At 44.3% G+C, this 13,624-nt stretch overlaps 1 protein-coding gene across 1 annotated transcript in view; it reads right to left on the bottom strand.

The window, feature by feature from the left end:
- Positions 1-13,624, bottom strand: part of MBTPS1 (membrane bound transcription factor peptidase, site 1) — a 64,034-nt gene that overhangs the window by 22,199 nt on the left and 28,211 nt on the right. The window contains exons 9-11 of the mRNA XM_003272484.4: positions 12,094-12,196; positions 9,695-9,846; positions 6,457-6,618 (exon numbers count right to left, since the gene is read on the bottom strand). Of these exons, the coding sequence (XP_003272532.1) occupies positions 6,457-6,618; positions 9,695-9,846; positions 12,094-12,196 (417 nt within the window). The remainder of the gene's footprint in view (positions 1-6,456; positions 6,619-9,694; positions 9,847-12,093; positions 12,197-13,624) is intronic.

Below are 13,624 nucleotides of genomic sequence, written 5' to 3' on the forward strand. Positions count from 1 at the left end.
TCAAGCTGCACCCACGTGCAGTGGGCACGCGGCTCTGCGCAACTGCTTCACCTCATTACAGGGGATGCCAGCCTTTCTCAAACAGCAACTATGGTATAAGGAGTACTTTTTATTAGTTTGTAATAACAAAGATGTATCTGGGCCAACTGTATTGCTATATAAGAAACCAAATGGAACATCTTTAGGGATCCTGTGACTTTCACAGGCAGCTATAATCAACACATATCACAGTTAAGTTATCTAAACAGATAACACCTTCACAAGTCTAAAGTTCACAAAAAAAAGAAAAAGAAAAGGAAATAGGTACCACCTAGTTTTAAAAATCCCGAATGGACTGGCCATGTGACTACAATTGTATGCATCAGCAAAAGTATCTGTTCTACCTGAAATGTGTTTGTAAACTTTGCTGGTAACTGTGCTCTGTAATCAGTTTAATTCGACGACTAATTCAACAGATTTAACTAGGAAATCATTATTAGCAAACAGAATTCAACATCATATTAAGAAAACAACATAGCACAACCAGTGGGATTTATTTCAGATTGGTTCAATATTGGGAAACTCATTAATATCATAAACCATATATATTAATAGGTCTAAAGTATTCATATGATTACCTTTCTAGATGCTGAAAACGCATACAAAATTCAATAAACAGTCCCGATGAAAACACCCAAAATAACAGCACTAGACAGATAATCTACCACAATAAAAAAAATATAGATAGATATACACACCTTAGGGATAAATCCAGCATCTTACTTAACAGAGAAACACACGAGGCATTTCCATTAAGATTAGGAACAACACAAGGATAGCCACTCTCTCCACTGCTGTTCAACACTGTGCTAGAGATACCAGCCCATGCAACTAGACAGAAAATAATCAATGAAGCCTTAAGAATTGGTAAGGAAGACGTAAAACTATCTTTATTTCCATATGGTAGGTTAGTATCCCTGGAAAACCCTAGAGAAGCAATAATAAAACTAACTCAAACAATAATTCAGATAGGTAGCAGGATATAAAATTAACATACAGAAATGAAATCGACCAGTTAGAGAATATACAAGAAGAGAAAGCCCCATCTACAGCAGCAACAAAAAGATTAAATACTTAAACTTACCAAGAAATGTGTAAAACCCATATGAAGACAACTGTAAAACCTCCTGGATGACACACAAGACTTGAGCAAACGGAAACACATCCTTTGCTCTTAGACAAAATAACAGCATTGTAAAAATATTACTTCTAAGTTCATTTAAAATTTGATGCAATTGCAACAAAAATTCCAACCAACTTCTTTCACAGAATTAAGTTGATATGAAAATTCATATGAAGAAAACAAACATGCAAGAATATCTAAGAAGGGCTGGGTGCAGTGACTCACGCGTGTCATCCCAGCACTTTGGAGGCTGAGGCAGGAGGATGGCTTGAGCCCAAGAGTTGAAGACCAGCCTGGGCAACATGGCGAAACCCTGTCTCTACTAAAAATAGAAAAATTATCTGGGCATGGGGGCATGTACCTGCAGTCCACCTACTTGGGAGGCTGAGACGGGAGAAACACCTGAGCCCAGAGGACAGAGGTTACAGTGAGCTGAGATCATGCAACTGCACTCCAGCCTGATCCACAGAGCAAGACCCTGCCACAACAAAAAAAAAAAAAAAAAAAAAAAAAAGAATAGAAAAGGAAGGAAGAAAGAAAGAAAAGAATACACAAGAAAACACCAAAAAAAAAAAAAAAAAAATTACAAGGGGAACTAGCACTAACAGACATTAAAACATGCTATAAAGTCTTTATAATCAAAACAGTGTGGTACCAGTACATGGACAGACAGACCAGTGGAACAGAATGGAAAGCTCAGGGATAGACCTAATACACATGAAAACTTAGTACATAATAAAGACAGTATCTCAAATCACTGGGGCAAAGATGGACTTTTTTTTTTTTTTTTCGAGACAGAGTCTCGCTCTGTCGCCCAGGCTGGAGTGCAGTAGCGCAATCTCGGCTCACTGCAAGCTCCGCCTCCCGGGTTCACGCCATTCTCCTGCCTCAGCCTCTCCGAGTAGCTGGGACTACAGGCGCCTGCCAGCACACCCGGCTACTTTTTTGTATTTTTAGTAGAGACGGGGTTTCACTGTCTTAGCCAGGATAGTCTCGATCTCCTGACCTCGTGATCCGCCCGCCTCGGCCTCCCAAAGTGCTGGGATTACAGGCGTGAGCCACCGCGCCCGGCCAAGGACGGACTTCTTAATCACAAGAGCTTTAACAAATGGGTGGCCATTTGGCAAAAGAAAAAATTAGATCCCTACCTCTAAACAATACACAAAAATAAACTCCAAATGGATCAAGAAATTTCAAGTAAATAAAAGAAAGCAAACAAGTATTAGAAGAAAACACGGGTGAATTTCTCTTTTACCTCCCTCAGTGCAGAAAAAGACTTTCTAAGAACTCAAAATACAGAGGCATCAGCTGAAAAGTAACAAATGTGACTATTAAAAAACAACTGCATGGCAAAAACACTTTACACTAAGTCAAAAGACAACTGACAAAGTGGCAGAAAAATCTGCAACATGCATCCCTGACAGAGGGTTACTAACCCTAATATATCGAGAACTCTAAAAAGGGACCAAAAACCCCATTGAAAAAGAAATGAACAGACAATTCACAAGAAGGGTAAAAAAAAAAAAAAGCTCTTATAGACTTAGGTGTTCAAACTCACTCATACATAGAGAAACACAAATTAAACAATACTGAAATACTATTTCTTACCAGATTTGTAAAAAGTAGCAAGTACGACAGAACACTGTCAGTGAGGCTCTGGGGAAACCGGCACTCACGCACACTGCTCACGCCAACACAAACAGCCACAACCCTTCTGCAAAGAAACAAAGCAATGCCTAACAGAGCTACCTGATGCTCTCAACGCTGACCAGCAATGCTACCTTACCTAACAGAGCTACCGGACGTTCTCCACCTGGAACAGCAGTGCCACCTTACCTAACAGTTACCTGATGCTCTCAACCCAGACTAGCAGTGCCACCTTACCTAACAGTTACCTGACGCTCTCAACCCAAACCAGCAGTTCCACCTTACCTAACAGAGCTACCGGACACTCTCGACCTGGACCAGCAGTGCCACCTTACCTAACAGAGCTACCGGATGCTCTCAATGCTGAGCAGGGTAAATTTTTAGGAATTTACCCTGAAGGAACACCTCCAACAAAACTAAGACACACAGGCCTGAGGTTATTCATTGCAAGTTTATAATTACAAAATACTGGAAACAACTTAAAAGCCCATAGGCAGACAAGTAGTGGCTAAAACAATTGTACATTCCCAGGATACAGTTGTGAAAAACGAGGAGAATCTCTATGCACTGACGTGGAGAGATTTCCAGGACGTTAAGTGAAAAAAGCAGAATCCAAAACAATATCCACAGCGATGCTATCCTTCTATGTATGTGCTCATTTGTGGGGTGGTGGGGGCGGGGCAAAGGATAAACCCAAACGTGATGTGATGGTTACCTAAGGCATGTGTGGAAGCCTGGTAGAAAGAACGGGCGAGTGGGAACTGACATGGTTTGGATGCTTTCCTCTCCAAATCTCATGCTGACTTGTAATCCCCAATGTTGGAGGTGGGCCTGGTGGGAGATGACTGGATCATGGGGGCCGATCCCTCATGGGTGCTTTAGCACCATCCCTTTGGTGATAACTGAGTTCTCGCTCAGCTCAGGCAAGATCTGGGTGTTTAAAAGTCTGGGACCTCCCCGCTCTCTTGCTCCCTCTCTTGCCATGTGATGTGCTGGCTCCCCTTCACCTTCTGCCATGATTGGAAGCTCCCTGAGTCCTCCCCAGAAGCAGGTGCTGGCACTGTGCTTCCTGTACAGCCTGCAGAACCAGGAGCCAATTGAACCTCTTTTCTTTGTAAATTACCCAATCTCGGGTATTTTTTTTATAGCAATGCAAGAACAAACTAACACATCCTTAGAACCACAGTAATGTTTCACACACCCAATAACAAGTTATAATCAACCAGGATGTGGGGGAAATCTAAAAAGGAATACAAATATGAATAAATGAGTCCAACTGTATTAAAAAGACACCAAGGAAAAAATTAACCTAAGTAACTGAAAAAAACCACTATAACTATATTCTGTAGGGCCAAAGATAATGACGCACTATCACAAATACTACATTCAAAACATTCACAAGGACATGGGCTAGCCGTTCCAAAGCTGCTCAGTACATACACACCACGACCAAGCAAATCAGCCAACATATTGTGGATAATGAGAGCCAGGCTTCTCACTGTTGGAGAATGGAGTTAGAAACAGACGTAACATGACCATCTCTGTAAATCGTAAACAAATAAATAAATAAATAGAAACAAGGATAGGGAAAGGCTGGAATGAACACTGAGATACTGGATGGAATCTGGAGGTGGCATGAACTCATGTTTCCAGTACATACACAGACAGGCAGATACAGAAGCAAGCGTGTGTGTCTGTGCACGTGTCCGTACATTGCCTAGCTCTGTCTGAAGAGCGCAGTAACCACTGTGAGCACAGCAGCTTTGAGCACCCCGAGTGCCCAGGTCTTGATTTCTTTAGAAGAGGCCATCAGAAAAGAGCTGCTTGGAGACAGAACTGATACCAAGGCTAGAGCACAGAAGTGCATGACAGGACATCCTGTGCTGCCAAGAAGACAGAAAGTGCTCAGAAAAGGCTGGACACATGCTGAAAACACACATAAGCCAACTACATGGAGTTCCCAACAGCCAACTCGGGGACAATTTGAACAACCAACTAAATGATGACATTAATTACAATCCACAGAGTAAAATAAATATCTGTGTGTACATATTGATACAAAGAATTGAATAAATAAATTGGACAGAAAGGACAGCTCTTCCTTCCAGGAGAGTTCCAATTAATAAATGCAAATGGAATGAAGGAAAAAGAATATCATCACGTGTCAAAGTTCTCAGCAGTAATCACCAAAGGCAAGAACCATCAAGGCATGCTAACATGAGTGAGTAGAAGTATGTGAAGAAACAAGACCATCTCAAAACACGTCCCCACAAGACACTGAGAAGTCACAAAGGAAACACGGGCTGCACAGTGGAGACACCTGGCAGGCACCACCTCTGGCCCCACAGGGCCAGGAGCTCAGGTCTCCTCTGCAGGACACTGCTGGGTGACACTTGCAGCTGCTGCCCTCAGGTCCTCACATGTCTGTGCCAAGGCCACGCTTCCCCTGGGGCTGCTCCCAGCCAATGACTAAGCACAGCGGAGGCACTAGGGCAGGCCCATTCCTGGGGGACACAGGACTCCTCCAACAGGCAATCTGGTTCAAGGATTTCCCATCAGCCAAAATTTTTTCAGGCCTGTGCGAGCCTCTTCCTCCCCAGTCCTCCTAACTTTTCGGTGTCAGATCAGCAATGCAGTTCTTGCCTATTCCCACACCCTTCCCTTTATCCTTCAGAGGCCCTCACCCCCCACAAATCTTTTGAACATCTAATCTGAGCTTGGCGTCTGCTTCTTCGAGGACCCAGACTGACAGACCACATTAATCAAATGATGAAAATGAACGCCACCAATAATAAGATGAATGAAAACGGAGGAACCGTCTGTGATTGGAGGAAACTAAGAAGACAGGACAATGAAATCCAAGATGGGATCCTGGACTGGATCCCAGAGAAGGGACCTGCGGGACAATGGGCGGAATCTGCGTGAAGCCTGCAGGTCAGTCAGCAGTGCTACACCAAGGTTCATTTCCAGACTCTGAGGCTCATGCTGTGGTCAGCAGTGCTACACCAAGAGTCATTTCCAGGCTCTGACGCTCATACTGAGGTTATGGAAGATATTAAGGTTAGGGAAAGCTGGGTGAAGGACTCAGGGGTTCTCATGAACTATTTGTGACACTTTGCTGTAAATCTAAAATCATTTCAAAATAAGGGTGAAAGCAAAGCAGGGCCCAGGCCAGACGGGAGCACCACGGGAGCTGGCGAGATGTAAGTGGTCTGCAGGTGAATTACAGCACCGTGTCAGGGTTTGTATGTTAGTTTTAACAGCTGTACTCCAGTCATCTGAAATGGTGGCATTAGGGGAAACTGGGCAACCTTGCATGACAACTCTCTCCTATTTCTGCAAAATTTCTATAAACCTAAGATTATTTCAAGAATCTAAAAAAGTAAACAACAAAAGCAGAAAAAACCACTCAGAAATCATTACTTTTAACCATTTATATTAAAGATAACATCAGTAAGTCGACAGTAGCTACCAGTTCTGCCAGCAGTACCCTGGTAGAAGCAGCAGCAAAACCTCTCCGAGCACCCCGAGAATTCTGTGCTTAGTCATCATTTTTTTGTTTTGAGGCTTGTATTTTGTGCAGAGGGAAAATTCGCCCAGAGCCCAGTGAAGGAGAGAAAGGCCCATTGGCAGGGCGGTGCACTGACCTTGCCTGTGGCTTGTAGCTGTTGAGGATCTGATAGGCTCTGAGCAGATCGAGCTTGCCGTGGCCTTGCTCAAACATGTTGACCCCGGGGAGCCTCCGGGCTGATGCAATCAGGGCCTGCTTCATACTGGCAGGATTCACCAGCTCACGCTTCTGGACTGTGCTGGAGGAAAAAACAAGCATTTGCTTATTCACTCAGTAAAAGAATGAGAATTGGACCACTAAAACCTAACCTACAAACGTGCACATAAGAGGCCTGCAGTCATTTCGTATCTAACGGGTGCTTGTCTGGCACAGCCTGCATGAGAGAATGAGTGCGCACTCATTTCTGTATTCACTCCAGGACTGACTGCTCCGCAACCTTCTACGAGACCCATGGGCTAGGGCCATTTATGCTAAATGCATCAGTAACATATTTTTCTGATAATTCAACTAAAAAACCACATAGGCTGCAGAAGGCACAAATGTGTAGCAGGTACTGACTCCTCAGGGGACAGGAAGCCTGCTGGTTGCAGGAAGAAGACGCCATGGGACACGGCCTGGCTGGGAGGAGGAGGAGCACACTGAGATCCTGGGGAGGGGCCATGACACAGGATTGGCAGGAGGCGCAGGTCTGAGTGAGGACCACCGCCTCCAAGGCCAATCCTTGCCTTTTTGTTTCCAGATTGGGAGGCTCGGCTGGGATGAGCCGCCGTGACGGATGATGCCTTTCAGAACGACATAGACCTAAGGCCACCTTCAGTTTCACCGTGAGAATGCATCTCAACAAACTTTAACACACAGTGCGACCTGGCTAGGAACTTAGCCTGGTGATACTAGCGTTAAAACATCCATTTTTGTGTATCTATGTATTATAAATACAAGTCAATTTTAATTCCTAAAAGTGAGGGGGGAATATCAGTACGCAAAAAAGGAAAACTTACTCTCCTAAGTTCCTAAATATTTGTATATGATGGTGGTTGGTCTTGGAGTCTAGGCAGGTTTTCTAAATGGGAAATCTGACATAAGAAGACGAGATAAAGTAGAATCAATTCTTAATGACAGAAGAAAAGAACTGCTCAAAGCTACGGGTCAACAATCTTCCTCCTCTTCCTGCCTATAAAGTGAACTCAAGGGTCGCGTTCCACTGCCTTTCACAGCATCATCAGGCTGGAGCTCAGGAGGCCCGCCACTGCTGCTTGGCTTCCATTATAAGCGACTGTCACACACAGAGGTGTTTCTGAATGATCACAATGGCAGTTTTATCTGCTGCAGTGAGATCATGAGATTGAAAGGCTTCCTTGTTGCTGAAAGTATCTGTACTTAAAGAAGCTTCTGGGAAAAGGAACAACCCCCCAGCCGCCTGCTTACTCAACAGCAGAGAGCTGACGGGCTCAACGGTGAAGGCAGAGCCCTCACTTCCTGCTAACAATCATGGCGTGTAGGAGAAATGAACCAGTATTTTCTGTTTCCAGAATCAACAAGATTAGAAGCAGCAGCCCTAACTGAATTCTTTCCACCTGGCAAATACAAGCGTGCAAGTAGGCCAGGTAGCCCACTATCCACCTTCCCTCCACTCTGTTCCTCACTTAATGTAACACTGGAGAGAGGAAAACAACTGGAAGAGAAGACAGTGTATCCAGCAAGCACATGGTTATTCTCCAAAGGCCAGTCTGGCCAATGTTAACATTCTCAAGAATTTGGCTCCAAACTGTAAGGGAAGAACAGAGAAAGGGGGAAAGAGATGGATATCTACCCCTTTTTTTGGTAGAGATGGGGTCTATGTTGCCCCAGCTGCTCTCAAACTACTAGCCTCAAACAATCCTCTTGCCTTGGCCTCCCAAAGTGCTGGGATTACAGGTGTGAGCTACCACAACCAGCCCAATATCTAGCTTTATTAAGGATTACTAACAAAATAATATCTGGCATTAGAAGCTGAAATCAATATTCAATTTACTTAAAGATAATTTAAAACATAAAGACATTTAATACTATTTGCCCATATTAATTTTTAAATTAGCATAGAATAACTTCCAAATACGCAGAGTTTTGTGTATCACAATACTCAACTAAAACTTCATCTAGATAGAAGAAGTTTTATTCCCCAATTTATTTTTGGGGAAAATACAGTGACAAGATAAATGCCAGCCCCAAAGACATCTTCTTACAACTGAGAGTAAGGAAACAAGGGCCTCCGATGAAAGTGAGAGCATGTGAACATCAACTCTGGTCTACGCGCTTAGAGAACTTTACTGATTGATCGGCTCATTGAGACAGAGTGTTGCTCTGTCACCCAGGATGGAGTGCAGTGGTGTGATCTCAGTTCACTACAACCTCCTCCTCCTGGGTTCAAGCAATTTTCCTGCCTCAATCTCCCGAGTAGCTGGGATTACAGCCGCCCACCACCACACCTGGCTAACTTTTGTAATTTATAGTAGAGACAGGGTTTCACCATGTTGATCAGGCTGGTCTTGAACTCCTGACCTCAGGTGACCTGTTGCCTCAGCCTCCCAAAGTGCTGGGATTACAGGTGTGAGCCACCGCACCCGGCCTCCTTGAGAACTTTCTTACAGTTTCATTATCTGCAAGATTAAGGGCCAGTCACTAAGCTCCATTCCAACTGCATGAGATTCAGTGAAACAAAGCACAGGGGTGACTGTCAGTCCCTGGTGGGTTTGACATCCTTAGCTATAGAGAACATTAAAAGGTGAGTTCCCTTCACAAAAACAACAAGTGGGTAACACTGTGAGAAGACGGATGTGTTAATTCGTTTCACTACAGTAACCTTTTTACTATCTATATGTATTCCATAACATCATGTTGTATATCTTACATATACGCAGTAGGATTTTTTATTTTTAAGTGAATCCCTAAGGAAACGGAGGATATATGGCAGGGAAATATCTTACTATTTGTTCCTTGCCTGATATATATGCTTGCTTGGATATAAAAATCACAGTTCTAGCACATAAATGGGTATTAGAAAACAGAACACAAACATAAAGAAACAGGTATTTTGCCTATCAGCACTTTGTTTACTTGCGCTTATAAAGTGTGTTCACATTCATGTCATCTATCTAAAAAAGAAGTGACTCCTACCTCTTTGCAGAGATGAAGAAGGAGAGACAGAGCAAGGCTGTGAAGGGCCTAAGCTCTCAAACCCAAGTCAGGGCAGAAGCAAGACACGACTCCTGCTCTACTGGCACCAAGTGCTCCTGTCCTGATGTGGGAGCTACTGGTCTCTGAGGGGCAGCACTCACCTCACTAACAAGGTGACAGCGCCTGCAACCACTGGAGAAGCAACACTGGTCCCTGAGAGGGCCCGGCATCCCCCTTTCACGCCGGAACCCCGCACGCCAGCACCATAGGTAACAATGTCAGGTTTCACACGACCGTAGCCTCCTGGTAGCTCCTATGAATAAAAGTAGCTTGGTTTCCACATCTTGCACATTGGCATACAGCTACATGCAATCATTAAGTGAATCAAATCAGAACAGAGATATGGGTTAGTTAAAAACAGTATAACTTTAGGAAGGTATTGGTTTTAGTCTGAAATTCACTCCAGGCCAGGCGCAGGGCTCACACCTGTAATCCCAACACTCTGGGAGGCCAAGGCAGCTGGAGTCCTTGAGTCCCGGAGTTCCAGACCAGCCTGGGCTACACAGCAAGAACCCCATCTCCACAAAAAATACAAAAATTAGCTAGATGTAGCGGCACAAGCCTGTAGTCCTGGCTACTCAGGAGGATCACCTGAGCCCGGGGAGGTCAAGGATGCAGTGAGCTGTGATTGTGCCAATGCACTCCAGCCTGGGCAACAGAGTGAGACCCTGTCCCCCTCAGCCGCGCCCCCCCAAAAAAGAGAAAAAAACAAAGAAATTCACTACAATACAGAAAATAAGCTTAAATGATAATGTAGAAAGTAAAATTTTTAAAATATATTTTATAACAACCAGAAAAATGGCAAAGGCATAAAGCAATTAAAAGATAAGTATTTTAATTTTGCTGACATGCCAGACTAGAAGTGGACACTGGCTTATCAATCAAGCCCAGAAACTGGAAACTGCTTTATCTCTAGATAAGTTAAAATTAGAAATATGTTAGAAAAATTAGAAAATTAAAATATAAAAAAACCCAAACATGTTTCTTTACAAGGAAAAAAGTACATGGTATGAGCGGATGTTTCAAATGGCTGTAAAAGAGGAAATAAGAAACCATTGAGAAGGAACAAGATAACCACACGACTAACTTGGGATAAAGTTTTAATAAGTACTCGCTTAAGCTGCTTAAGAATTGGGGCAAAACGAGAATTAGAATAGGATCTCATATTCTGTCAGAAAACAGGAGACCAATTTGAAGGGAAGGCCAGGGACCGTGGATGCACATACTGGGACACCGAGTGAAGGCATCCTCCACTGCAGCTGTGATGATGGAGGGACATTTCTCAAATGCCATTAAAAAGCTGGCTGGTGATGAAGGCCATGGACGTGACATCTCATCAAGGTTCGGTGAAAGCGTTTACACAGGGAGCTGGGGACAAAGTGGGTGACATCTCATCACGGTTCAGTGAAGGCGTTTACACGGGGAGCTGGGGACAAAGCAGGTGACATCTCATCACGGTTTGGTGAGAGTGTTTACACGGGGAGCTGGGGACAAAGTGGCGGATGCAATTTCCTAGTATCCGGCAGCACAAGGAACATGCTGAGGGAGCGTGGACGGGAGGACACGCAGCCTACCCTGGACAGACTGTCACATGAGAGAGTGGTCCCCAGCCAATGGGTCAGCTCCAGGAAGAGGCACATGAGTGTGGGGGGCAGGGACCCCTGGTGGGGCTGAGTAGCAGGGACGCTGGGGGCTGACGCTGTCACAGTACAAAGGCTCAGGCAGAAGGCTATCCTGTAAAGTGCTGCAGTGTGGACGAGGCCCACAGTGTTCCCAGGCAGTTGGGAATCTTTCTAGGGACTTATCTGAGGCCTCCGAGTGTGGCACGTGAAGTTAAACACCAAGAGATGCTCTGACCCTGAAGAATGAGAAGGGCAGGTGCTCCCCTCAGCCACAGGGAGGGCAAAGGTACCCAACTGCTGTTCTGCACGAGCATCTAATTCTTCATCAAACTTTGACAGGTAAAGGTGGGTGAATTTGCTGCATAATTAAACCCCAAACAGCTGAATAATTAACTGTAGCAGTTATTTTGAATTTGTCCAGCTAAATACAATTGTTTCTGTGTTAGCAGAGTTGATATTAAGCTGTTCTCAATGGCTTCTCCAACTTCTTAAGGCACCCCCACAAAAAAAATCATCTCACCTACCACTGAGGAGGACTGCTTACCACTACTAGATAGGGCAAATGGGCAGGAACCCAGTTCACCTAAAGGTGAGTTCCTCAGAAATCAGTTAAAAAGTGAAACTGGGAAACACCACTTAGAATCAGCCCGTGCTCATCACAGCAGTTGTGGACTTGCCAGAGTTAAGCGGCAGATGCTGAAGGGGCCAGATCTGTCGTCCTCATGGCTGGGCAGGCACTCACAGCCCTGGCTATTCACATGTGAATGTGAGGGTGTCTGTGCACTTACAAATACACCCCAAGGCTCATCAACAACTGGTGCCACTAGCCACAGTAGTTTGTCCAGCTAAATACAATTATTTAGCAAAGAAGAGCGTACCCAGGTAGTCATTCCCCTTGAAGAAAAGCGGGCGATGTTATCTTCAAAGTCAATGCCGCCTACTCCAATCACATCCATTTGATCAGCAGGGTTATTCAGAGTGCTATATTGAGACCAAAAAAAAAAAAAAAAAAAAAAAAAAAAAAAAAAGAAAAAGAAAAAAACAAGAGAAATAATTTAAAATGGATGATTCAAACCAGGGCGAATACTCCCAGAACAATCTAAGACTGTATGAGCTTCTTCTTTGGGAAGATGTGTGCAGCTCCTCACGGCTGTCCTGTGAAAAGCATGACCCTGCCACATTCATGCTGTGCTCAAATTACGCCCTCTCACCTGGAACGCCCCTCCTTTCTTCTCCCCCTGTCAGCTTGGCACACTGGGGCTCAAGGCTCACGTTTTCCCTCCAGCAATCCAAGCCTTAAGCATCTGTACTTGCCTTGAACTTCACAACACTTAGCATGATCACAATTTATCACCTAATGACACATTCTCACGTCACTTTCAAATTGTTCCCAGTACATTCATCTTAACTCCCCAGCAAAATCATACACTTCTCTGGGAAGAAACCATAACCACACATTTGCATCTGCCAAGGTCAGGAAGTGGTAAGTTTTCGATTGACCTGTGGTGGTGTTCTACCCTCCTCATAGGGAACCGTGGAAGGACTATCATTACTCTGTAATCTTGAGCTTCTTAGAGTCTCTCCAATACCTTAAGTGCACTAGATCTGCAAAATAATTATAGTGAAATAAATAATGGCAAAAATGTGTAAACAGCAAAGTCAAGATAAAGATGAACTATTTGAAAATATGAGATACTCAGTTATAAAACTGCATTGCTAAGCTTTATTATGGCTCCACTACCAAAAAAATGAACTCTTTGACAATTCAAGAACTACATACAACTGATTCCATGTGGGTTAAGAGATAATAGCAGCATGAAGTTCTCCTCCTAGAGTGTGTTTTTAACCGACAATTCCCAACACACCAAGACAAAGTGGTACTGCCTTCTCAGCCCACTGGCCACCAATATCCTACCAGCTGGTCATTCAGAGGAACGAATAATGATTTTCTGATGACTGATGCTAGATGTTTACACATTCCCAGGAACTCAAGGAGCAGAGGCTGGTACAGAAGTCACTGACAGAAACTCCCACTGAAGGTGACTAAAAAAATACCACGTTCCCACCCTCCTGTACCTGCTAATCCCTATAATGCTTAGTGTATTTTAAACCCTTAAAAAATAAGGGAATGCATCAAGAAATCATTACTGGTATTGAAAAGGAGGGAGCTGAGGCTGCAGGCTCGCTGGCACCACAAAGTCTAGGAGCACCAAGGGCACAGGACCAAGAGAAGGAGACCACAGCAAAGGGGACCAGAGGATGTGTGCCTCACTCCCAGAGGAGCTGACGTATGCATGTTACTGTCCTCAGACCAGCCCTGGGAGCAGTCCCACCAGATGCCCAAGCAGAAAAACCACACCCGCCACAAGCTGGGCTGCCGTGATCACATGCCACGTCCCGTCACTTCAA

Source organism: Nomascus leucogenys, chromosome 2 (assembly GCF_006542625.1).
Source record: "Nomascus leucogenys isolate Asia chromosome 2, Asia_NLE_v1, whole genome shotgun sequence".
Classification (NCBI taxonomy): Eukaryota; Metazoa; Chordata; class Mammalia; order Primates; family Hylobatidae; genus Nomascus; species Nomascus leucogenys.